Source organism: Echiichthys vipera (genome assembly GCF_963691815.1).
Source record: "Echiichthys vipera genome assembly, chromosome: 14".
Taxonomy (NCBI): Eukaryota; Metazoa; Chordata; class Actinopteri; order Perciformes; family Trachinidae; genus Echiichthys; species Echiichthys vipera.
Window position 1 is genome coordinate 2132322 of NC_139839.1, and position 27254 is coordinate 2159575.

Genomic DNA, 27254 nt, shown 5'->3' on the forward strand with positions numbered 1-27254 from the left:
GGGAATGAATGGAAGTAGACTGGTATATGCTACTGGGCAGATGGGGGAGTGGGGACAGGTGTGAAGGTGGGTTGAGGAGGTCAGGTGATGGGGAATGGCAGGAACACAGGGGGTCACTGCAGGGCAGATAGGAGTGCCAGGGTCTGAAATGACAGGAGAGTTAGAACAAGGCAGGGAGGGGAAATCACACAAGAAAAAGGTCAGACTGGGAAATGAATGAAAATAGACTCTTTTACAGAAAAACTCCTGTAAAGAAGGTCCATCATTACGCTGGCTTTGTTTAAGTGTGTGGTTTGAGATAGCATCCTGGCACGTATGCGTGTGTCTATATACGTGTGTGAGTGCGCGTGCGTGCGTGTCAGCTATCCTTTTTACACAGACATCGATTCAGCCTCCAGGTGACCTCAGCTGGCAGCTCAATGGCAGAACAACTCAGTTTCCCCCATTCTGTGTTTTTACCTTTTTATACAAAACAGCAAGATGGAAAAGCAGCAGTACATCCCCTCCTTGAACAAGCTGCGTGAGGGGAGCTTTTGTGACACTGTCAAACTCACCAATTTAACTGTGTATTATGAGGTACTCTTTCTTCACAGCAATTGATCTAATAAGGCTGTGCTCTTGCATCTCTCCACTTCTTTGAGAGTCATTTGTGACCACCAGTAGAGATGGAGAACTCCATAAAGTGAAGAGAACTGTGCTTTGACTTGCAGTCAGTCTACGTCCATGAAGTGCTAATGATGCAGGACGATAATCACCATTTACCAGTGAGTTACCAGACTCTCTGACTTGATGCTTTTTTTTGGTTACAAGTCAATGTTCTAATAAAATAGAGCAGAATTAAAAGGCAACAATAGGCGTTTTCAGACCACACTGTTCTGGGAGCAACTGCTCTCTAGACTACATACCTTCATGGCCTTTTTCTGTTTCCTTTGCACCGGCAGTAGGAATGATAGTGACGTAAGCCAGCCCCCCTCTCACCAGCAGACTACAGCTGGCCAGCCTGTCTATCTCAGGTGCCAGTTAATTAGCAAGTCATCTGCCGTACCATAAGACCGATTGTTGCCACTGACCACCACCCTGCTGTTCGGCTAATTTTCTGTGACTAGCGTAGCGTTAAAGAATGGTGGAAATAGAAGGGTAGCTAGCTAACTAGCAGATGACTGGCTAGTAGTTCCTCTTGTGCTGGGAGAGTTCCTACTCTGAAGTAGGACCTAAAAAAGTCCCTGAAAGCTTCGTTCTGCATCTGCAGTGCGTATACTATAGAAGGGTTGTTTTTTAGACGTATGTAATTTGCTCATATCAAGGTATATGTGTTTGCAGGTATGATCTCAGACAGCAATCATGTGGACTTTAAGCTATGACAAGCACACAGACCTATGATTATAATAATTTGCAACATTTGTCAAATCATAATTAAATCTGTTCTTTCTGAAAACTGTCACTTATGTCTGGGCTCTTGCCCAGCCACTTTACTCAACTGTCGATTGGGTCATCTGACATAGTTTTAGCTGCCATTAAAGCAAAAGTTATTTCCCTCGTGTCTAGTCTTAAGCACACACATAACCATCATGGGGGAGCTAGATAACAGGTTTTGGGAAAGAAATGTCTGCACAAGTCTCGTTTCCTCCATCTAACTGTCTCTGCCGCTGGCACATGTTGGCTTCTGAGACAGGGATGTCGGTACTGCATTTCAAGGACAGTGCTGCACCAGGAGACATCTGTGGTAAAGGGAGAACGTAAGATCGCTGACAGGTAGCTCTCCGAGGGGAAAGCAATGGATGTTGCAACTCTCACAATTAAACCCCCTCGGACTGGGAAACTTTGGGACGAAGAGACTGTTGAGTTTACCGCTTACATGTTTTTCAAGATGTTGACACAGGCTGGTGGAAATCAGACAACAGGCTAATGGAGAGTCTTCAGGGTAGTTGGTTATTGTACTGTCATTCCTCTTGGCCTCAGTCAATAAGTCAGATCAGGCAATCATAAGGCAAACATAAAGCCTAGCCTCAACACACATGCAAGTGCCTGATGATATTGTTGGCAGTTTTCAAAGAAAAGTGTGGAAGAAAAAAAGATGTTGATAATGCTCTTCACATGTACTCAGCCGATAAGCATTAGTTTAAATCGTTTTTCCTTTGTTTCAGACCCAGTGGATCCATATTACATTAAAAATAAACAGAACAGTTAAAAAGCACCGTTAAAGCACAGTAAAAAATAAACAAACACTACAAAAAAAATACAAACCCTTCCACCATTTGTAATGGACAGTGACTCCACAGTTTGGAGAAATATCTCACCGAACTACGTAAAGGGTCAGCCAGAACAGCACCTAAGTCATTTTCTGACTCAGATGCCCTACACATAAACCCATGAATCAAGTTGCGTAAGGCAGCAGGGCAGATGGGTACCCCAACACTGACAAACATGGGGCTTGCACTGGAGCTTCTTGGAGCTCTCAGCAGCAGCCTCATGCTGTCATTATAAGCCACTGTGAGTTTTCTAATAATGCCTTATTTATACCCACACCACAGCTGGGCAGTATACAAAGGTGTACAATGCGCTCTAAAGAGTGAGACCTTCACAAATACAAAACACGTGCTAACTTTCGACACAGCATATTCACTTGAGCATTCAGCTTACGTCGCTGCCTATAGATATCTTTGTCATATATAATCTCACCACAAACACTGAGTGCAGTGCCTAACAGGTAGAAGTCAGGCAAAGTTGCCTGTCTGTCCTTTCTGGTTCCAACCATCATGATCTTACTCTTTTCAGCATTGAACTTTATGTCGAAATCAGCACCACAGTGTGCATACTTGCAGCAGCTGCTGGAGACCAGCACTATATGGACTAAAGATGACCAAGTCATCAGCATACATAAGGGGATTGATTAACCCTACAGCCTGCACCACATGCATTTAAAAACAGAGAGAAATCATTAAATTAGTAGGAGGCTAAAACTGCATTTCATTGTGTAAAGGTAATGTGCCAATATCAGAGCAAATGAACTAGAAACATTACTTTCTCCCCATGACTTTTAATTCTTGATGATGTACAAAAGCCTTTGAAACAGCACCTATATCATCATGTGACACCACAGTCTGCATAAACTCCTTACAAGAGTGTCTGAGCAGCTCTAGGATATTTCAAACTTCACATCAGGCAGATTATCCAACTAGTAATCCACATTTAATGACAAGTGTTATTTTTATCTGCCCTCCATGGCCCTAGCTGCAACTGATATGATCTCCTCTCCGTCTATCTGAAGCAAAGTACGATAATTTTAATAAAAAGTTCTTAAAGGGATCCTTTACCCATTTTAATCCAGGTCTATGTCAAAGCAATGTGGGCATGGTGTTCAGATGGCCGGTGTTTGGCCTGTCTCAGGGGTGGAAGTCCCTGAGGAACGGAGCATTTGAACACATTGCCCTGGTTTAAAATACTTAATGTACCTCTTTAAGTATAATAAGTGTTCAGTAAACTCAGTATAATATAAACCAAGACATCACATCGCCTCTCAACTGATAGAAGTATGAAACATCCAAAAGGACAAATGGAGTGGCTCCTCATCTAGGCTGATCTCAGTAAGCAGTGTGTGTGCATGGTGGTGCTTTCAGACTGCTGCCGCCTTGCTGTTTCTGCAAACAGAAGGCCTTGACATTATTTCATGCTTTACCAGTTGAATGGGAATGATTGGTACAGTGTGTTTGCACACCAAAGTCGTTACATTTTCCAAAGCCGCCAAACAAATTGGACTGGGGATGAGGCAAATGCATCCGTCAGAACAGCTCTCTATTTTAGCCTCGAGCCATGGCTGATTGATAGCTTTGATAGCTGCAATAGCAGGATTCTGAGTTTTTTCTTCTTCTTTTATGCGTGTGAGTAGATACTTTTTTCTTAGCAAGAGATGGGTGGGTGACGGACACTGAAACAGATAAAAATAGTGGGTGAAAATGTGAAATGACAATTGTAATGCCTTCTTCTTATCACCACACCAGGGAGGCCAGGAAACAGATGTGACAGGTGGCAGCACTGCGGCCTATAGGAAGCAGTTGAAATGACAGCTAAATTGGACTATGTGTTTGTGAAAGCATGTGCATTTCACATTATCCTATGATCGGCTCAGGGAACGGGGAGTCAGAAATGAAAGATTGTGCGGCAGAAACCAGCAAAGCTACCATTCTGTTGGTTCAAAGAAGCTTTGTGATGTTAAACCAACCGACATTATTCAGCGGGGGCTGTACTCAAAAGGCCATAATGGTCGTTCATTATAGGTTTTCTATAAAAATAAATGTCTACGTTTACAGTGACTAAAAGGATTATTTGTGCAGACATTTTATCGTGACATATGGATAAATGATTTTGTCAATCCTGAGAGTACGAGCACTGGCACTATAAGTTGGACAGCAATCAATCGGAGATATTGATTTTGGAGAGTTTACCGCTGTCATGTTGGATTAATATGGATTAGTCACACTGTGCATCTGAACACTGTAGTTAGTCGGCTGGTTCTGTATGCTGAATTCAAAAAAGGGTTTAATAAGCATAGGCCTCCCAACATCAGTGTACTGAGATTGCTTTGATGTTTTTTATCCGGCTTTGCAGTTCTGATTTGGTGCTCACGATGCTTTGTGACGTGCATGATAATATAATTAATCAATCACAGATCATTTACAAAACATGTCAGTGTTTGCCCTTCTGGGTTGTCTGAATGGAGGAAGTTGTCATTTTTCACACCATGTAATGAAGTGTGTATGATTAATATTGGCTGACGTGTTCGGGATGTAAATATCTATACGTTGAAGGCGTACTGAATTATGTCCTTGTGAATGTTGTATAATCCAGCACAGACCAGAGGGTTCACATCATCCCCAACCACACTGTCAACGTGCATCTGCGTCTTCTCTGAATGCGCTGTGTCAGCAGTGGCGTTGGTGTTCCATCATATTTGGTTCAATCTATTGATTCGTCCGCCTCTCTGTCATGTGATTTGAAGTGTGACAGATGAGTAAGCCATAAACCTTCAGGATATTCCCGAGGCAAGATTCACCAGACTTATTTCACTTCACTTATGACTGAAGCAATCCCGCGAGAAGGGGTTTCCTTCCCTCTGCTGTATCAAATAATACAGATTCACCCTATGATATCTACACCACAACACACACACACACACACACATACACACACACACACGGATGCCTTTGCCCAGTTCCTCCAGACTTACTGTCAAATACCAAAATTTAAAGCAGGATAGTGCAGGAAAAAAATGCTCTCTTTTTTAATTATTCATAAAATAGTAAAAGTGTAAATATTTATGTGCATTCAAAACACATGCTGATGATTTCATGTAAAAGCACTTCCTTTTTGTTTGACCATTTGAGGATAATAATAATAATAATGCACCCAAATGGAAAATAATTAGAGACATCTCCAAATTATCTCGTTAGAGCTGATCTAGTCTGACTCACCGGATGTAGGCTGGATACGATCTGCCAGTGGCTTCCTATATCAGCCCGCGTCTCCACCCCTTCCACAATCTACTCCAGGGGCACCGCCATTGGCTCGCGGCAGCTTAACCAATGGCACACTTTAGCAACAAATTCATTCATTCATTCATCTTCAACCGCTTGTCCCTGTCGGGGTCGCGGGGGGGGGGTCGGAGCCGATCCCAGCTGACATCGGGCGTGAGGCGGGGTCCACCCTGGACAGGACGCCAGTCTATCACAGGGCACATAGAGACAAACAGAGACAGACAACCATTCACACCAACGGGCGATTTAGAGTCATCAATGAACCGAACACCTGCACGTCTTTGGACTGTGGGAGAAAACCCACGCAGACACGGGGAGAACATGCAAACTCCACACAGAAGGGCCCCAGCCGGGATTCGAATTGGGAACCCTCTTAAATGTGCAAGAAAATTGGTAGTGCTTTCTTATTCGCATGCCAAATGACCTCTATCAGAGTCATTTGCTGGTACACTACCTGACTGATCTCTTCCTTGTGGAGCTTCATGAAGCATTTTCTTTATTTTATGAAGCCACTAGCACACTGGCTGATGCTTTGAAAATGTTGCTTTGTGCACATTTTTAAGTTGTTGGGAGCAAGAGAGGAGAGGATAATGTTTATGTTTTTGTACTGTTTTTGAGTGACTGATTTTCTTTCCCTTTGTCTGCCTGTCAACTGGCTCCCCTCCCTTCTCCGCTCCCTATCCTATCCTCCCCTCCTGCCCCCCCCCCCCCCCCCCTTTTAACACAGAGGACCACAATGAAAATACGCCTTCAGACATTTTATTTTCGATTATCTTGTTTAAATGTGTGCAAAGCCTAAGGCGGCCTTGTACATGTTTATTAGATTGTCAAATAAAGCTAATTGCGGGTATAGTACAATAAAATAAATTAACACCTTTACAAAAACCAACTGCAAGCTAATTGTGGTAGCCTCGGAAATCCCACAGAGGTCCTGTCTAATTACAGTAGTCAACTCTTATTCTCCTTAAACAATAGAAGCAGGAATCATATGGTTTTTATCACTTCCTGGAATCTTAATGCTTTTGTAAGCGCAACTTTAAATCCTAAACTAATACATTTATTGACTTTCCTCCAAGATTTCTTCTCTAATAAATCCAAGGCCTATCTCAATAGATTCACCTGAAATATAGAGATTATGATTTTGTCTTTTTCTAACTTTCACCACATGCCTCATAGCGACCACCATCAGCCAACACCCTTCCGGCTTTCTTGATGCCACTGCTTCTCAGTTTGTGACAGGCTCTGAAATGGGTTTGAGTGGTACATTAAACTGGAGTAGGATGCAGAATATGCCAGAATGGCAGGTGTACAGCAGTGTCTGTGTGAACAGCCTCGATTGGCAGCATCTGTGACAGCCAGTGTTGCTCATTCTGGCTGCTGCTCCACACTAAGTGCCTACAGTCAACATCTCTTGGCCGGTGCATGAGCTCCGCATGACCAAAAAGTAAATTACTATAAGGATAGTTATAATTGACTTCCCAAGACTATGCACTGCCCAACATAAGCACCACAAGCTCCACAGTAAACAAGTGAGCAGAAGCTCATTACATTGATATAAAGGTGAAACACCAGGTAAACTCAGCCAGTGTGTTCAGTCAACAACAGCACAACTTATCTGATGTGAGTTGTTCAGTAGATTAATATTGCACATTAAAAATGGACAGTTGGCAAGTGCCATTCAGAGTTCATTAGATCACCTAACCTTCATTTGGATGATTGTACAACACTCGTATTTTTACAGTTTCCAGTGGTTCTTTTCTGGTTGCTCAACGATTGAAGTTGAAAGAAAAACCAACCAATCCGATCCTTGTAGGCAGGATTGAGTATGGTGAAGCAATCTTCCCAAGAGCCAGAGCTACAAAAACAGCAACATCCAGGAAAAACTATGATAGCAAATTTGCCAGTGGCTAAAAATGGCTACACGCGTGGATGAGATTGACACACTGTACAGGTTGCTGTCAGTCAACTTGCAGAAATAACAACTCTCACTTGTCAAACTGAGTACTCATACCAAACTGAATGACAGACTAGCATAGCACGATAAGACCTACATGCACATTCCCTCACAACCACTCTCATGTGTTCCAGTGCCCCCTGAATCTTTTGCAAACCTCCAACAACTCAATGAAGACTGAAGGCCTTTTTACATGACATGCAATGTAAAGTCATCCCAGGCTCTTTTTAGGCAAAATACACTCTTTAAATAAGCCATCGACACAAGTTTTTTCGTGCACCAACAACTACCAGAGAAATCCAGGACAGTCCCTTAAAGCCAAATGCGGCTAACAAGGATTAGCTTGGCGGCGGCCAGTTAAACGCATTAAAATGTCTTTTTTCAACCACTAACACTGCTTAAAATAACACCAGACCTCTGCAGTAGCATGGTAAGAGTCCTTACACATTAACCGAAGCACCTACAACGTAGTTAGTGACATCAGAGTTTATTACGAGTGTTTTGAATGACTTACCTACTCGACCCGGTAGCAGCTACTCTCATAGTTCAAGTCTATAACAAATGTAATCCAAAAGGAAGGGGCCTATTGATGATTCATTCCAGCAAAACACGTAAACTCACCGCCCCGAGCTAATACGTGTTAGCCGCATTTGGCTCTAAGCGACTGTAAGCATCTGTCCCCAATTTCTCAGTTAGTTGTTCGTTCACAAAACAATTGTCTCGATGGCTTATTTGATGAGTGTATTTGCCTAAAAAGAGCCTGGGATGATTTTACACCGAAATTTCACTTTAAGGTAATTTGCTCTACCCCCTGCTTCTATATGTCAACACCCAAATGTGCCAACTTGTTATCGCAACCATTATATTTTGATAATATCACAAACCAAAGCAGGGAACAATGATATATCTGCATACATGCAATGAAAGATGTAATTACGTAACCCACTCAGAACAAATCCACCAACAGAGCTGCTGTTAGTGTAAACATCAGTTCCACTAATGTGGATTTGGGCTGACACCATTTGTGCTAATCTGTGTCTTTGGTGACAAAAGAAAGTAAAAATCAACGTGTGAGAGCTGTGTGAAGAAAGTCACATGGTAAAGGCTGAGGATGTGTTCAGTTGTTTGGTTGTCTTTTTTCCACTTTGGTGATTCTGCACCAAAAGGGCTCTCATTTCAATTGCCTTGTTCTTTATTTTTTTTACTGAGTAATGACGGTTGACCTGTAATCAGACTGCAGCACATGTCTCTTCTATCTAAAACATGATCTATTTCTAGGGCAGTCTTTCCCAAAGTTTGGGTCAGGACCCAAAAATGGGTCGGCAGCGGAGTAAAATGCAAAACCAAAAGATGGGAAATATATTTTCCTGATTTAAAATTGAATTAATGATGTATTTTTTTAAGGTTGAGTCCCGGGGAGACACCGAACTTCTCTTTGGGTTCTCTTTGGGCAAAAGAGGTTTGGGAACCCCTGTTCTAGGGGATCAAAAGGCCCGGGTTTAAGCTATCAAGCAGGGGTCACAGTGTGTGCAGAGGGTCAGAAAGAGAAATCCAATGAATGCATATCGAATTAAATGTATTCAATCATAATTTACAAAAGTAGATAATGGGTGGGTTATTCTGGGGTGAAGGAGGACATCCACAATTCAGTCCATCTAAGGGACCTCATACAATTGAAAACCCAGGCTGCAGAGCATTGATCCCATTTTGAGGCCTAGCATTAATGGTTAGTTTAGTATCAGTTGGCTTTTTATTGTGTCCCATTCCAGAGAAAATGTACTGTGTTAAACCTGAGGTCAGCAGTTTATTTGTGTCACCGTTGGTCAAAAAATCCATACTAATCTTTGAGAAACCTAGACTTATGCACGTCCTCTTGACTCTGTTTTCAAGCTTCAGAAAAGTCTAGCTGAACTTAATGGTAATGTTCAATGGTAAGTTTGGCATTTTGGGATTTTTTATTTATTTTTTTACCAATTTTTTGCAAAACATTTGGTGACTTTCCATGGGAATTAACAGACATACAAAATGTTTGTATTTATGTCTGTATATGATGAGAGAAATACAGTTAGTATACATGTATTTAATGTCTCCCAGTTGATTCCCTATATTCCTATTAATTACCATGGAAAATTTCCAACTTTGAAAAACCCTAATCTCAGGTATTTCTAAGAGACAGCATTCATATTGGTTCAGGACAAAGAGGGGAAAGGGAGAGCTGCAGGAAGAGGTCTCACTCTGCTTCAAATTCTGTCTTTTTTCCTCTAATCTACCCACTGCAGCGTTAAACTGCCCAAATACAGCTCCTTTTCATTCGTTGTTGAAAACATGGAGCTGGAATTTCTTACTACAGAACAGAATCTTCTTGTGCTCCTTAAAAATAAACCTACAAAATGCTGCTTTATCGTCCACATTGACACCATGTAGTTAGACATCTAATATTACTGCCTTCCCAAACGGCCCAAGACAAATCGGATCTTTGTAACATCATGGCAAGTGTGGTTGAAGGATGAAGCATATCCTATCAAGCCATACTCCCTCTCTGCTCCCTTGATCCGCTACAATTTATTGCGCCATAGATCCCCAACTAATTTATCACAGACATCGTGTAACTATCTTAGCTCATATTTGCGGTCCAAGCGTACCCTCGCCATATTGTATGAAGCGGGCCGTATATGCTTGGGGAATTCTCTCAATCCGCTTACCAGAGGTCTGTACCAGTTAAGTTATCCTTGGCGTGGAGCATATGCTGGCTTTTTTCTGGGATTCTGCAGTGTGAGAGGCACATCTGGCAGTGCAGTCATCTAGACAGTAATTTGCCTTGCAATATGGTGTTCAAGGGTTGGTTAGGACCGTGTCTTATTATTATTTTCCCTGACATTCTCATTGTTATGTGGCCTCATTTCCATTTAGTTGCCACTTTAGAAAATCTTAGGAAGTCAGTCATGGTACCAGAATAAGATACGAGGTTCAGTCTCTACACCAAGGGCAAGAGGTGTAAGCGAAAAGTGAACTTTAAAGTGGTTTGGCTTTTTTAGTAGTGGTTCAAAGCTATATACTTTTTTTTTACACTTAATGCCAGAAGGTGCCACAAGGCAAAATGTCAATGATCTAATTAGCCTTACTCAAAGTAGGGATACTGATATCCCCTCTTCAAAGAGCCGTTGGGTTCTGAAGACCAAACTATTTTACAGCCTCTTTTTTTTTAGGTCAGTCGGGTTTGAAGAGATATCACAGTGACCACCGTCCTCCTATTTTAAAGCTGAGTGCTCAGGTTTCCGAGTTGAATATCTCAAGTTTGACTGTACTTCTGCAGGAAGTACGTTCTCAGTGGAACCAAGTGAAGTGACTGTTTGTGTGGGTGGGCAGATGAAATTGTACTGTTGCCACATGTGAGGGGTGCTTTATTGCAGCCTGCCTACTGTGCAGGATGTGAGGTGTCTCACGCTCAAGCTCTTTAATTATCTCACACAAATAATGCTCCTTCTACATCCCCACTGTCACTGCTAGCTGCTCAGCTGCGCAGCGTCATTTTGAGGGACCAACCAATGCAGTATCTGCTAACCTTTGCTCCATAATCATTGCTTTGTAGCTGAATGTCATAAAATTAATTTAAACATGGTGGAGGCCACTTGCAGCAAAAGCTGACAATTAAAGATTCGACTTTGGAGCTGCTCCAACTCCCTCTTACCAAGATACGATGTCTCAGGCCACTGGATGAATAATGTATGGTTCAATGGTGGACTGAATCCGTATATAATAGAGATTTCCTTACTGAATGTTAATGACTTAGTATCTAGTGAAATGTAACCACCAGCTATGGAAAGACATGGATGTAAGGGCAGTGGCTTTACACATAAAGTGGAATAATACCAGGTTGAAACCTAGTGTATGGCTGAACTCTGTACTCTATGGTCAGTGGATGTGTCTTTAATGGAAATGTGGCCCCAGTAATATTTGTTTGTTGTGTACTTCCTCACCAACCGGTGCAGACAGATGTCCGTCCTCCACAGAGCTGGGTCTGTCTGACGTCCCTGTCTGTTATAGTGAAGGTTTTCAACGCCACCGTACTCTACGGGGGAATTGTTGGGTCTCTTTAAATCATAAATAAGTCATAGAGTGTGGTCTTTACCTACTCTGTAAAGTGTCCTGAGATAACTTTTGTTATGAGTTGGCACTATAAATAAAATTGAATGGAATTGAATTACTGAAGTAGTATATCACAGCAGCATGGTTATGCAATTTGTTAGATAAATATTTGAGGAATGTCTTGGTTTAATGAATTAAACAATGCAGCCATGCTATCTTCAACGATGTATTGTTCTGGATTACTCATCTGAAGTGTTACTGTGTTATGAATATAACTTTGTCACATTGATGAACATGCCCACAGCCTCAGACGTTGGTCTTGAGGAGCTGCAGCTTTTGTTCATTAAACTGAAACCTACGCTGCGCATTTATTACCACCTGATACGTCTCTGTTTATGTCTTCTCTGTTCCCATCACCACCTCCGGTCTGCTCTCTTCTCAGCTCATCTGCTCGTCTCTGCTGGAACGGTTCTAGTTAAAGAGGTTTCCTTACTTAATAATGTTTGCTCATTTCCGTCGTTAATCTTATCTGAGTTTTTACTCCACACACACACACACACACACACAGACACACACATTTTGTGCGTTAAAACGGCGATGGCAGCAACAACAACCGTGTATTGGAAGTGGATCGGGTGATTGATGGGGATATCAGCTGACTGTGCGCGCTGATTCATTTTGAAACAGCAACAGCCAATGGGAAAGCTCCAACTCAACTGATGTCATCATTCACTCCGACCATTGGTGTAGCTCACTATCACTCAGTGACAGACTTTCACGTTAATAGGGCTGCCCCCCCCCCGCTAATTATGTTTTGAGTGTGTGATGATTGCTTGAGTGTATTTCATTTCCTAAAGTAGAGAAGGCAACGTGAAAAGAAATGCACAAATAGCTTCATGATTAATTTGGACTGTAAAAACAGCCAACATTTCCCAGAGCTTTCCTAAACATGTGCTGCTTTTGTCCCTTTTGAGTGCCTACTGTTTTCTACTGGGAATGCACAACTGACTGGGGGGAATCTGGAAAAGTCTTCCCTCCGCAATAAGGGAACGCCCCACGTATTCCTCTTTTAAAGGTCAACTCAAAAATTGGCTTAAATCTAATCAAAAGTGCGACCACTGACTCCTCTGTGTCATATTGCACATGACGTTTTATTTCATTGTTTTATCCTGTGTGGGTCTGGTGTCCTCCTGAGTATGTCATGTATTGTGCGGTATGACTTCTATTTGTGCGGTCTCTTCTATTTGTATTTTATTTATTTATTAAGTAGTATTTGTATTTGTTCTATTTTCTTTAGCAGGGACTACGGATGCAAATTAGCATCTTTGCTATAATCCGGCACTTTTACAGTGATATGTTGTTATCGTTGTTCATTAATGTGCACGGTCCCTAACAAACAAAGTATTGATTGATTGATTGAGATTGTGAGTATGTGTAATGTAACTTAAAAACATGTAGAATGGCTCCCCTGTGGCATCCTGGTGGGTCAGTGGTTCACTGTGAGGTTGGGATGTCCAGCTTTTTGGGAAGCATTCGGCATCTCTCCGAGGTTCTTGTCAACTTCTTCTAGCAAAGTGTCTAATAAAGGCGAAATACTAACAACATCTTTTGAAAATGTACTCTCTAATGCATTAAAGATGTTTTGGTTCATCACTTTTTTAATAAATACATGAAAATGTCATTTGCAATAACAAGTACAGAATCTAGTTGAGGCTCCAGCTAAAGGAGGTCGTCTGGATACTGCCTCAGCTGAACTTGTTAAAGCAGTTGGCTCGTTTTGGGGGTGGCTCTGCACTGCTCCCTCCCCCTGCAGTCTAGGGAATTGCTGCCACCTTCAAGTGCAGCAAATCCTCAAACGTAAGTGTGTTAAGCCCGGTGTGCTTTGCCGAGGGTGGAAATGAAGACAGGCTACCCCTATGAAGAATGATGACTCCTTCAAGAGGCAGCTGTCCTATTTTAAGCAAGCGACGCTCGCCACAGTGTGTCTGACTCTGTCTTTCCATCCTTCTTTTGTTCTTCTTTCTCTTTCCCTCTATCTCCATCTCTGGCGTGGGGAGGAAGGGCCTTTGAGAACGGGGTAAATAAAAGTCGCAGGATGTGAGCAGAGCCTCAAAGTCTGCGAGAAGATAATGTCTAGTCCCCCTCACACGTCTTCAAGGATGGAAATGTTATTGATGCATGTTAAGTCCTCTGGGGGTTTCACTCAAAGGACATTTGGGGTCTTTCATCCCTGACATGAAGGTGGAGGGAAACATTATTGAGGCTCCGCAACATGACAGAGGTTTCTCCTTTCACTGGGAAGCTTGAAAGGAAAGAGTCCTCTTCCTCCACCCTTTAAGAGAGAAGCCTCATAATTGGCTGAAATGGTTGCTCTTCTCTTCATGCCTACTTCTTGTGGTAATTGGTATTTATGAAGTATTTATGGTCCATCTTTGCTGGTGTCAGCTCCATGTACTGTAGATCAGAATATATTTTTTTTTCGGACAGAAGAGAAGCCTTTGCCTGACTTCCCTTTATCCTGGAAGGAAAGTGTCATTTTTTTGTTTTCCCCATTTTATGTATTCATAAATTCAGCAGAGTCATGCTTTGTTGCACTTATATAACAGCCTGAGCAGGAGCGAGGGGCTGTTATTATTGTGCGATAACACACCAGGCTGCCGTCCCATCTGTGATGGTGTCTTGAGGGAAGTAGAAACCGCTTTTGCTAATAAATACATTTTTATCATGCAATTAAACCATTAAGCAATAAAAATAAATGATGTATTTCTTATGGATCAAGCCAACAAGGACACTACAGTCCAAAACATGGATCCTGCCCCAGCTAGCAGTGGGGCTCTCGGGATGGCAATGTCGGCCAGTCCAACACTTTGTTCCAGATTGAAATATTTCGACAACTCTTGAATTTCATTAGAGGGGAACTTTTTAAGACATTTATAGCCAAAAGTGGGAGAATTTTTGTTGAACCCCTGACTTTTTTTACTCGTGCCACCATGAGATTGACCTTTTTATGAAAGCACCAAGGTGAAAGGTGCTGACTGATGAGCGGATTGCCATCGACTTTGGCACAGATATTAATTAAAGGCTCCGATATCCCTAAAAGGTTTGTTCATCCATTGATGTTTCATTCAGCTTCACCAGCAGCACAACTTTTCCCCAGTGGAATATCTCTAGATAGTAGATAGTAGGTACAGACTTCCTGTTTTCCAGATGTCACCTAATGGTAAGCTGACAATTATCTAGTGCCATGAGCAGGTTGACAATTTTGGTTCAGAATGAAGTGAGATGAGTTTCCATTCAACTCTGTTGGCCAGTTTTTACATTTACTTTACAGTTACCCCCCTAGATGTGACTTACTCTCCTACAATACAACCCTCCACTTATCTTGCCAATGGAAAGTGCATGAAATCATTAATGTGGAGAGTTTAACCCTTGTGCAGAAATGTTTTCTGCCGGTGTTTTGTGTCTTTGATCCATGCCATTACCATGGGCCTGATCAACGTATACTAATCATGAGATCTTACAAAATATGAAATTCTATATAATGTCATGAAACGGCGACTGTAATTGGACCACAGCAGTGGTAAATGGACTTGTACTTATATAGCGCCTTTCTAGTCTTCTGACAACTCAAGGTGCTTTCACAGTGTTTGTTACATTCACCCGTTCACACTGACATTCACACTGATGGCAGTGGACATCTACATACCATCTAATCTAACCATTCACACCACATTCACACACCCATGCACAGCACGGGGAGCAATTCAGGGTTCAGTGTCTTGCCCAAGGACACTTCGACATGTGGACCGGGGGCAGTGTGAAATCGAACCGCCAATCTCTCGAATGGAGGACGATCCACTTTTCCTCTGAGCCACAGTCACAGTCGCCCTATAGCAGTAACATGACGTTTAGGAAACAAAAGGTGACGGTTAGGGTTAGGCACCAAAACTACCGTTACATGACCGGTTAAGTTTAAGGTTAGACATCAGAACTACTTGGTAAGGATTAGAAAAAAAGGTTTTCGGGACAGGAACATTGGTACCCCAGGTGAAAGTCCTTTGTTTTGGGACCGAAACCACCACCCTGACCTATGTCCCTAAACAGAGATTTGCAGAGCTTTTAATGTGAAATACATACATATTACAGTGCAATACTTTGTACTTTTATTTACAGTGAATAAGAACATCCTCACCTGAGACACCATTTAAGATTTGCAGCTGTGCATGCTGCTACTTTCCATTCACGTTTAAAAGGTTTGTGCTAATTATTTTTGGCAAGTTGGACAGCATGACAGCAAAGACACACACACACACACAATGCAACATGAGAGTTTTCCAGTTTTGTCAGGGGTTGGTGGGAACAAAATTGTGTGTACTTTGGGAGCTGTGTGTTTCTCTTTGTTCTGGCATCCATACAGTTCAGGCTTATCTTCCTGCTTTCCTATCTTTTATTCTGTTTATCCTACTGTACAGCTATATCCATATTCTGAGTGACTGAGCTAATTGTTCCTGCTCATGAGTTCACTGTAGATTCAATTACACGCTACTCTGGACATCCTGGGGATGAAAAAGAGGGTGTGGAAAAAGAGGGATGTCTGCTGAAAGTGTGGGAGAGTGAAAAATGAAAAGGTGAAAAGGGGCTCAAGAAGGTCATAGATAAGAGAGGGGAAAGGTGAGAGAGGAAAAAGAGGATGAGAGTTAGGAAGCGGAAGGAGCAAGGAAAAATTAGAGAGGGGAGTAAGAGCAGTTCCCACGAGTCATATATTTATGTAAGGGGAAATCAGCTCACTGGAGTGTTCACTGTAATGGCACCCCTCTCTATAATGATTGCTGCTGACCTCCCAAATAAGAGGATTAGCTTGTGCCTGAGCTGGCCAGAAATAATGGACCTCACCTTAGTTTAGCTGCAGTTTGACACAGCAGGAAAAAAGTAAGGTAATAAGAGTACCTCAGCAGCAGGAGGCTTGCCTGAACCTCATTCATCTGCATCGCCATTGTGTCAAATTGGACATGCATTCCTGCATATCTGCCGGGTTTATGAACAGATGGCATAAACCTACTGGACCCATGTAGACTCTTAATATACTGTAGCAGACCTCATGGAAATAAGGTGCTGCAGACTGTAACATGTTGTGGTGATTTTTTTTCTTTTCCCCTTTAACAAGCAGTGCAATGAGTTATTGTTTCTGTTATTTACATGTAAGGTTGTCTGCAGGAAATGAGCTCTCGTTATTGTAGCTTTCAGTCAGGCGGTGAGAGGGCAAGTCTTCTGCTTGGGAAAATATTGTGCCTCAGCACTGAGTGTTGTGGCTAATGTCTTACTGCGGGGCACGCTCTCCTTTTGTGTGCTCTGAACCAGCAGGATTAAAGCATCCATCTTGCTCTCCCGTTTCCCCCTAATGGTATTAGGAAAAGGGTGGATAGGTTTCAGTATTCTGTTAAGGAATAATATCTGATATGGGGACTGGCTGATTCAATTAAGTCAAAAGCAAGGTGGGAGGGAATGAGTGCTGGTGTTATAGCCTCTGCATAGCTCAAAGTGGGGCATTTTAATCTGGAAAAGTCCTGCATTACCCCCCTAACCCCACCCCCACCCCTACAGAAAACATATATTATACACTCATTACCAGAGGACTGTAAAGGGTCAGTGTGCAATTTGTGCCTCAGTGCAGATCCCGGTCATACATGTTGTGAATAACAACAACACAAAGCATCTGACTGTCACGCAATGCATGCTGGGAGCCTTGCGATCTAGAACCGAACAACAGATATACATAATGGACAGATGCATGTATTTTAAAACTAGTTACCAAAGTTGAATATTGCAAGTTGTCTCGTATGAGTAAATATTAAAGCATCTAACCAAGTTTACAGCTTGTTTCAAGAAGTAACAGACTGTCTGATTGAAAATAGCCATGTAGGGACATCTTCAGTCCAAAGTTATACATGTACTATGTGTTCTTTCAGAACATATAACTAAACGCATAAGCACACCATTAAATATAAATCCACCCAATGTCTACTCTTAATACCATTTCATATTAAATCTTAGTCACATTCATTTGGAAAAGCCTAATCTGAGTTCCTGTCTTTCTCAAAATGGACCGTTAAACCATAACTTTGGCTGGATATTAAAACAATGCTTTATAATGTATCAAAAAATAGGCTGCCTTATGGTGGCATATTGGAAATATGTGACGCTGTGAACATATTTTTTCAGTGTGTTTCTTTCACAGTTTGCAGGGCGTGAACAAGCTCCATGTGAAGTGAAAACAGCCATTCCTGTTATGTTGTTATATCATGAGTCTGCAAAATAAAAAAGAGACAAAGCTATTTTTCACAGAGCGGAATGTGACAGTAGCATTTGTGAACGCCACACTGCTCTGTTACATGAAAAATAATGTCCTGTTTGGGGCAGCTTTCACAGACCGTCTAAGCACATGAATGTGAGCACTTTATCACCAGAAATTGGCTTTTCCCAAAACCCACAAGTATCAGAAATCTTAACATTCTCTATATCGAACCTCCTGACCTTTTACAGTTTTCATATCTTTCAAAATTGCAACAGTTCTTTCTCATCATTGAGGTTAGTTGCTTTACAAGCATGGTCACTTGCAAAGTAGATGGGTAGTATGTTGACCAAAAGAGAGAGTTTACCTGCCATCTCAAGCTCTGTTACACTCCAATGCCTCCAAATAGATTTCTAATGCATTACGCTTAAGGCTTCCCTATCATGGTGGGCAGAAAACCCAAATCAGTTTCTTGACTTCTTCCACTTCATACAGTTGAGTGGTCAGGTTATCACACTGTCGTTTGGTGTATTCACGCCACCGAGTCCCAATGCTGTCTGGAGCCATTGGGTTTCCATTACCACAAATCCATTCCTCTCATTTAAAATTAATGGCTGTGGACCTTCCCTGACCCCAGAGATAAGCCCGGCCAAGTCTTTTTCTTTTAGAACACCTTGGAGATTAGGTTTCCCTCTCCTTATCAGTGCTATCATTGAGTGCATAGTATGGTAATATCCGGTCGGTCATTGGGTTTTTCTGCTTCTCTCTTCAGATTTTTGTCATTTGTACACGAGCTAATGTGAACGGCAAATCTATAAGTACACATTTTTTGCAATTCCTATCTCCTTTTCTGAGATATTTACACATTTTCAAGTGATGGCGCTCAAAGGATACACGTTGAGGCTCATTTATGCTCAACATTAGATATAGATATGGACGTAGCCTCTTGTCCGTACTCTCGGTTCATTCTGTCAATAATTCTGTATTTTTTAAAGGCTAAGGGACACAGGCAAACAGAACACTACCCCCGGCAATTGTTGGGATGAGAAACGACCATAGGACAAGAAATTTCGGAGGTGATCGGCGATGTATGTCGTAGATGTATTCTAGGGTGTATTGAATGACCTCATAGACAATCGTCATCTACAAAGCTGCTTCCTCCTTTGCCTCTTTCTTTAGAGGTACTTGATCACAACCTTCACCATCACAACATGTGTTGTGTTGTACACGGATGTGTTAAGAGAACTTGATACAGCGTTCAAGGCATAGCCCTGTTCATTCCTATGAAAGTTGCTTAGTGGCACATGAGGCCAAAAAAGTTCAACTTCTTAATCTTAAAACACCTGGATGATCAGCACTACTTCCACTGTCCTTCCGCACTGTTGGGTCCATAGAGAAGGTGCACCAGAGACATCCCCGGCCGATTCGTCTACTTTGGGTTTAGTGCACAAACTTGAATGGGGATTAAATTATTTAATCATGCAGCTCTTCTAGACTTTTAAAAGGTTATCAGACCGAATTAATCAAATTATGATATTACCACGTTATTTCATGGGGGTTGTGAGGCTGTTGCTGCCCTCTGGTGGATGGATGTGTATATACCAATGTAAAGGATGCATGGAAGTACTGTATGTAGGCAGTGAAATGAAAGAATCTCTTTTTCTACATGAAAGGAAAAACTTAGCCTTTAGTCCAGGGGTGGGCAATTCACACCTGAGTCTAATGCTCTGCTCGTTATCAAGCAGCTGAAGCTCGTCACAGTTTGATCATTGGTAGACTCAGGTGTGTTAGAGCAGGGAGAAACCTAAAACATGCAGGACAGTGGCCCTCCAGGACCAGAATCGCCCACCCCTGCTTTAGTCCCTCTCATAATATTTTCCAACTTCTCTACAGTTTGCGGCACTCGGCCCAGGCCCAATGGTTTCAACTGATTGTTGACAATAAGAAAAACACAGAATAGCTCCAGACTTATCCTTGAAAGCCCATTCTAGCTAACTTGTGAGGGTTAACATAGCAGGAGGACACAATGAAAAGCCACCATTTTTTCCACTGTGCTATAATTATATTAAATTACCCTCAGTGTGAATAACCTGGCTATATTATTTTCCAGTTTATGGCAGCTGGATTGAAGTCTAGACAATAGAGGCTTTCATGAAATGAAGCTTATCCATATTTGAGCACCACCATTTGTCCTACATTTTCATTGCTAAGTGTACACAATCTACCAGATGGTTCTGTAAACACACACTCCAGAATGTAGAATTTCACTCATAAAAGGGGCCCTCAATGCATAATTTTACACTATTATGTTATGAGCTGGGCTGTATTGCTTTCGCTCGTTTCTCTAGCTGCTCTTATCCACCATGAAAATGCAGGCCTATCTGTTCAATGTCATGAGATATACAAGGTAGTGTATTCATCCGCCACCCATGACTTGGTGAATGGTGAGAAGGGGTGACGATCGGGGGGTGTTAGGGATATTACCCTGGGCTCCATTTTTTTCCCTGCACCCCGAGGACACAGCCATGGGAGGGTTCTCCGCCTTATCAGCAGGACAGCACCCAGCACTCTAATCGCCTGGTCCCAGAGACAGCCGGAGGTAAAGGCATAGTGGATGGGAGAACAACATCTAAGAAGGAGGAAAGAGAGAATGAAGAAAGGCAATGTTTATACCTCGTAGGTTACATCAACTGACAGTTGCTTTACAGTTCAGTGCATAACTGAGTAGAATCCTTTTGGTGAGAAGAGAAGAGACAGATCCTGTCCCACGGCACGTTGTTGGTGATGAAACATAGAGACTCTGCAGTTGCATCACAGGTCTCTTAGCAACCACTGCTGTACTCGGCGTTCAGAACATTAGTACATTAGTATTTGATGTCAGCAAACAAGTATTCATCTTTAGTGGAGTAATGGCACCCTGAGCAGAGAATGAACGGTAAATGAACCTGTGCGTACACAGTGCCTTTCTAGTCTTTTATTCTACTACACATTCACACTCTTGGCAGAGGCTACCTGCCCATCATCTAATCTAAGGTATCTCAACGGGGTGGTACCGCCCCCTGGGGGGCATTTGTACAACCTAGGGGTAGGCGCTAGGGACGCTACAGCAGCTATCATCAAGATCTCTAAAGTAACACTGATAAACATCTCATTGGAAGGTGTGACAGTCATTGAAGTGTTGTAATGAAACATTTACTGAACTATTTAGGTGCCACCGTCTGACCTTTTGCACTTTAGTCTCTACAACCTTTGAGTGTAATCGTATTTCCCTATTCCGTCTTCTGCTTTCTGGTTAAGCAACCTGGCTCTCTGTCTGGACTGAAACCACATACTCTACATAGGTTTCCTGTCTGATAACCCTGCTGCTGGGGTGAAGTTAATTCTCCCTCTAGTTATTTGCGATGTTTAAAGTTCGTCTTTGTCAGACACTGCAGATTGCAGCATGCTCTGTATGCCTCTGATCCCTTCTCAATGAAAGACACAAGACAGTTTGGTAACACAGTCGTCTTAGTTATTAATTAATCAAAGAAATTCTGCCGTAACCCTGTTCCTCCCTGAAGTCCTTCTCCCTATGTGGACGCTGCCTCTGTACTGTAACATTGTTACCTGGCATGTCCTTTGCTCATGCTTCCAAACTTGAATTGATTGAATCTCAAACATCGAAGAGACCAAACGACACAAAAGTAGATCCGACAAAAGTGTTTTGTAGGACACAAACAAGAGAAAGCTTTTCCCTCTACCCTTTCAGTTGTCAAGCATTACAGGTCAAGAAGCTTCCCTGCTGGCAGCATATTTTCTCTCCGTGAGTATGTAATACAATAAGGAAGTGCTACAGGCAGTGAATAATAGATTCATATTTTATCAAAAAGCTTTGAAGCAGCCAGAATCCAGGTATGGTTGTAACCCCAGAGCTCATTGTGATAGAGCACGCGGTGTTCCATTCTCCACGCTTGATTTACTGCTGTGACTGGTTTAAAAAGAAAGACAATAGGATTGGTGCTATTGATAATTAGTTTTTAATGTGCCACACTCATCATGTCCAATTTCATGCCCCTTAGGCAGCTGATCACAGATTTAATCAACACGTTATTGCTTGCTATACTTAAACTGACTGGAGGCACGGCTCCTCTGCATACGTGTGTGTGTGCGCAGGTAGAAGCTTAAAAGGGGACACAGTGTTAGCGTGTGTTTGTGTGAACGAGGAGCCGGTGAGAGAGGTTGTCAGCATCCATCCCAACAACGTCCTCCTTTGATAGACATTGAATGTGTGTTCCAGGCCATTAACCAAGAGTTACCTTTGAATATGACGAGCATGGAAGCGCGTTGCCATGCCGTGTCGAAGGAAGCCGTTGTTATTATGTTTCTAGCAAAGAAAATAGTGCCCAGGCCTCGCTCACCTGATGAATACAGATGAAAGCAGCGTTCCTTTTTTTTTGACCGCTCTCATAACACTTGGGAGGTTTTTGTTGATGTTGTTATTGTGAGGTCGGCTCATTTTTTTCAATCATGTATTATATAATTGGACAAATGTTCAGCGTTTTAGTGGCGAGGCCAAATCAAATAAAACATTTTTTTTAATTCATAGGGGGTAAAGGTTCTGTTCCATCGCAGCATATCAATATAATAAAAAGCACAATAACTTCTATTCTAATGGGATTTTTACTTATTTTTTTTCCCCCTGCCCATTCATCTGTTTGTCCTTGGTCCAAAACAAGACATCCTAACAACTACTGTCATTTAATGTGGTGTGGATATTATTATTATATTCATAAGAGCAAGAAATGGTGTGTTAATTTGTGTCCAATGCTCTAACCTCTCAGCACATCATAAAGTTTATAGAGCTAAAATAGAATAGTTTATTTGGAACTGAAGCCATAAAAATGAATCCTTCACAGGACTCTAATGAATAGGAAATATAGTTTCAGTGATTAGCTGTTGTATCAGGAGCTTTGGCCTTTACTGCATCTCTTCATCTTTGTTTATTATGATGGTCTGTAAACAGTGTGGGATGTTTACAGAAATCATTTTCACTTTTCTTTCCAATGCTTTGGCTAACCTGGATGTTTGCTCACAGCCACTTATTGCTTTGATTGTCATCTGACTTCTTCTTAGTAGTGATAGATCGGTACATTGGCCGGACGATATTATTGATTTTATCGGCCGATGCGGGCTGCTGCGTTGCCGGAGGTTTTTTCCAGGCATTATTTACAGACAGGGGTCCACAGGCAGCTCCGTGTTCGAGTAAATTTCACATTTTAAGAATTTAGACTCGTAACATTTGGTACGAGTTGCATTTGGGTTGCGGGGGGGGGGGGGGGGGGGGGGGCTGGAGCTGATCCCAGCTGACATTGGGCGTGAGGCGGGGTACACCGTGGACAGGACGCCAGTCTATCGCAGGGCACATAGAGACAAACAGAGAGAGACAGACAACCATTCATACGGGGAATTTAAGAGTCATCAATGAACCTAACACCTGCACGTCTTTGGACTGTGGGAGGAAACCGGAGAACCCGGAGAAAACCCACGCAGACACGGGGAGAACATGCAAACGCACTGTGAGTCGACAGTGCTAACCACTACACCACCGTGTAGCCCCCATTTGGTATCATCATTGTGTAATTTTAATGACGTAAATTGAGGGAGCAAAGGTGGTATAGGCTCAAAAATATATCGGCTCAAGAGAATCAGCCGTCCGTATCGGTGCATCAGCCCTAAAAAATCCATATTGGTCGATCCCTACTTCTTAGCAATGTTGCCTCGTTTCCAGATGTCAGCATTTAACTTGTGAGTTGCTGTGTTGACAAAAATAAGACCAATGTTATATTGGTTTTTATTAATGCCCAAGGTGTGTAAAAATGTTGTGTTCTTATTATAATATCTTTCTTTTGTATTTTGCTCTTGATCAGTTTGAACAAATTCATCTTTTTTTGTCGCTTCACTTTTGCTGACGGATTATTTTGAAGTCTAATCACTTACTTCTCTGTTCTTGGCTGCTGCTGGTTCTGCACCTGACAAGAACTCCACAAGTGCTGTTGACCACTGCACACGACAACGAGACTATTATAAGTTGTCAGGCTAGAGAGTGAGTACAGAGGAAGAGAAAGAGGCAGAAAATCTGACAACTGGAGCCAGAAAGAATATTGGCTGTGTTTATCTTAAACTGCTTAGCTCCCTGGCTGTGAGTCAAATGTAGAGAGAGACATTGGGAGGTAGTGGAGACCTTCATTAAATGCAGCTCAGGCCCTGGTGAAGCCCTGGTTAATGTCCCTATCATCTCTGGAGTGGTCCAACGCCTAGCTCTCTGTCCAAATGACTCATGTTTAATGCATCTCTGCAGTCCTTGTCATTTAACCTCACCTCTGGAGGTTGTAGGTTAGGGATGGAATAGCGAAAGCTCCCACAAGACCCATAAGAGGCGAAGCGACCATGCAGTTATTCTTCGCCCGCTCTCCATTTACTTAACATGGGGAAAGCTGCTCCATGTCTCGCCTATTGCTGTGTAATCTCCCCAAAGCAAACCCCACTAAACCCATCACACTGCATGAACCTGAACTCAAGGGTGGTCTGGCTTGGCCATGTGGCTCTCTGAAGCACTTTGTTACTCTGCTTCCCCTGTGCTACTGCTGAATGTTAAAGCAGGAGACAACTGATGCTATGTCGGGAGACTTTATGACTTAGTCTTTAGTCTTATAGTGAGCACCAGTTTATAGCTTTGGTAAAAAGCTTTTTTAGGTGAGATTAAAGATAGTCGAACTCCACTGAGTTTAAAGTCCAACTCCAGCCACGTTTTAAAGTAGCCTGCGGTTGTGGTTAACAGTTTGTTAACAGGGTTTTCCCACATGAAAGTAAAAACAAACCCTCAGAGACGAGGCTGGAAGTGCATCGACTTTTCCTCCCTCATTGAGAAATTCTGGATCAGGCCCTTCACCGCCCGCCACCACTGCTCACGCTATCCGACTGTTAAGGTCTGACGTAACGACCTTTTAAAATATGATTTCCGGGTCCAAGCCTTTGAACAGATCTGAGTTTTTAAAAATCAGCGTTATTGTCATTTCACCTCTTTCTTAACGATGACAGAGATGATTGTAATTGTTCACACTGCTGTCTGTTCTGTTTCAACGGAGCAACCCGGAAATCATATTTTGAAAGGGCGCTATGTCAGACTTAACAGACTGATTGTCACAGACTCTTTCTGTGACTAGCATCTCCCTGAGGTTGACCCATGAAAGAGCAGCATGCATCATGATAGCTGGACACATCAGAGATGTTCAGCCATAGACCTAGTAGTTTAAACGGGTACATACGGAAAGCAGCGAGGAAGCTGACATGGCGCTTGGGTCCGTGAAGCTTTGCGAACCCATTTTTTTGGCGTCCTGAACCTGCCGTCAGTAAGACGCAGATTCAGACGTGGAATCTGTTGTGCGTTAAAATCCCTGACCAGCAGAAGTATCAAGATGGCACATGTAGTTAGCATCTTTTACTTGTTTTCTGTTATTTGCTTGCTCGTAACTGGCGGTGGCTGACAGCTGCCATTAAAATGTGTTTTCCCTCTCTGTACTGACAGTCCACTCTGCGTTGGTTTCATGTGTCTTCGCTGGCTTTTGTGGATTAGACAGAGATGGATTACGAGTTGTAACCTGCCAACTATAGCTTGCCTAGATATATGAATCTCAGATTTCAGGGAAGTTCAAAGACATCTTCTTCTTCAGGAGAGGAATGAGAAAACACTTCTCTGGTGAAAAACTTTGCACAGATACAAGTCAAGGGTGCTTTAATATTTTGTGATATTTGCTTTGAAAATGAATGCAGTAGCTGATATTTTAGACGGCGGATGGACAACACATCGTACCACCTTGCCTACTTGGAGCATACGGAGGCCTTTAAGCTCAGCGCGATACATGTCCAAGCAAATGAGCGATGATTCAACAGGATATATCTTTATCACAACTGGGGCTGTGTAACAGGATGTAAAACAGCTGGGACTGTACTCTTTGTTTCACTTGATCTTCATGCTGCATTTTCCTCCGATTTTTCCCAGCCTACATGCAAAGTCTGCCTCACTTTCACTCCTCGTCTTACTCACTTACACACACCCACTCGCTCTCTGCCTCTCTGCCTTGCTCTGGATAATAGTAATTAGAATATCTCCATGATTGAAATTTGGCAAAAGTTGAAGAGGAAATAGGTTTTCTAATCAAAAGCCGCCTCGTAGCTGGAATCCTGATGCTTACTTGGCTGAAAAAATGTTCTTCTACGACGGGGGTCTAAACGGATGCCAGATTGTATACTGGGGGGCAACACTGCTCTCTCCCTGTAATGTTAGATTTGTTTCAAATGTCTGAGTTAAGCCTGTTTCACTTTTATTTAAAAATGTGTATTTTGCTGTCAATTTTATGGTGGATTAAATGAGAAGTTGATAGAACTGTTATGTCCGTCTTAAAAACGAAGGCCTTTAATCACTGGAAGCGATAAGAACCGCTAGCCTGGCTCCGTCCAAATGAAATCCACCTCCAGTGCATGCACTAACTCACTGCTTTCTTGTTATATCTGGTTTGTTGATTCCATACAAAAGCCCAATTATAAAAACAGTAACTTGTGGTTGTATGGGGGGGCTGTGTGCTGGACTGTCTCTTGGCTCAGATCAGTGACTTCCCGCTGGTTGCGTGGCAGCCTCACGCTGCGGCCTATGGTGTTGTTTATCACATTTGTTAACCTGAGCTGACTCTGTTTCGTTCCACTGATGCATGAAAGGCAGTGTTGTTGTTATAATGTGCTACGGTTAAACATTTTGGTGTTTCACTGTCTAAATGTTTCTGACACTTGTATATGATATTTCTGAGGTTATCTGCGGATTATTATGGAGCTGTGTTGTTTGGAACTTGCAAACTATAGATGAAAGATATTTACACAAGATATCATCAAACAATGTTGGTATTACCTCAAAAACATATGTAGCACACATGTAGTCAAATTAATTTGGATGCTAGAGTCTTTCAATTACACTTCAGCCTTGTTTCTCAAATCAGCTGTGGTCTTTCAATGGTTTTCTTTTTGCAGAGGGCAACAGCATGCATGATTTTTCCTTGCATTCTTACCTGGCTTCTCCTGTACTGTACTGTACAAGCATGCACCTGGGGCAAATGGGGGCAATGGGCTCTACAGCAGATCGGGCTTTGAATGCTAACCTCCCTTTCTGTTTTTTTCCCCTCCCTTCTTCCCCTCCCACCTTATCCTCCACCTTCTCCAACACAGGAGCTGCGCAGGACCCAGGTAAGCCCTTTCCTTCTCCTCTCGCCGTGTCCCAACTTCTGTCTCATCTCAGAACATTTTCCTCTCAGCATCTGTCGTGCTCCAATCCACAATCTTCAGTTTCTCTCATTCTCTCACACATTTA

The 27254-nt window shown here is 42.4% G+C and overlaps 1 protein-coding gene across 3 annotated transcripts in view; it reads left to right on the top strand.

Moving 5' to 3' along the window:
- The window catches only part of cadm1a (cell adhesion molecule 1a), a 422806-nt gene that overhangs the window by 253534 nt on the left and 142018 nt on the right, over nt 1-27254 (top strand). The window contains exon 2 of one of the 3 annotated variants that reach the window (XM_083926362.1): nt 27113-27130. The exons of the other annotated variants lie outside the window; for them this stretch is intronic. Within the exon in view, the coding sequence (XP_083782488.1) occupies nt 27113-27130 (18 nt within the window). The remainder of the gene's footprint in view (nt 1-27112; nt 27131-27254) is intronic. 3 annotated transcript variants of the gene reach the window in all.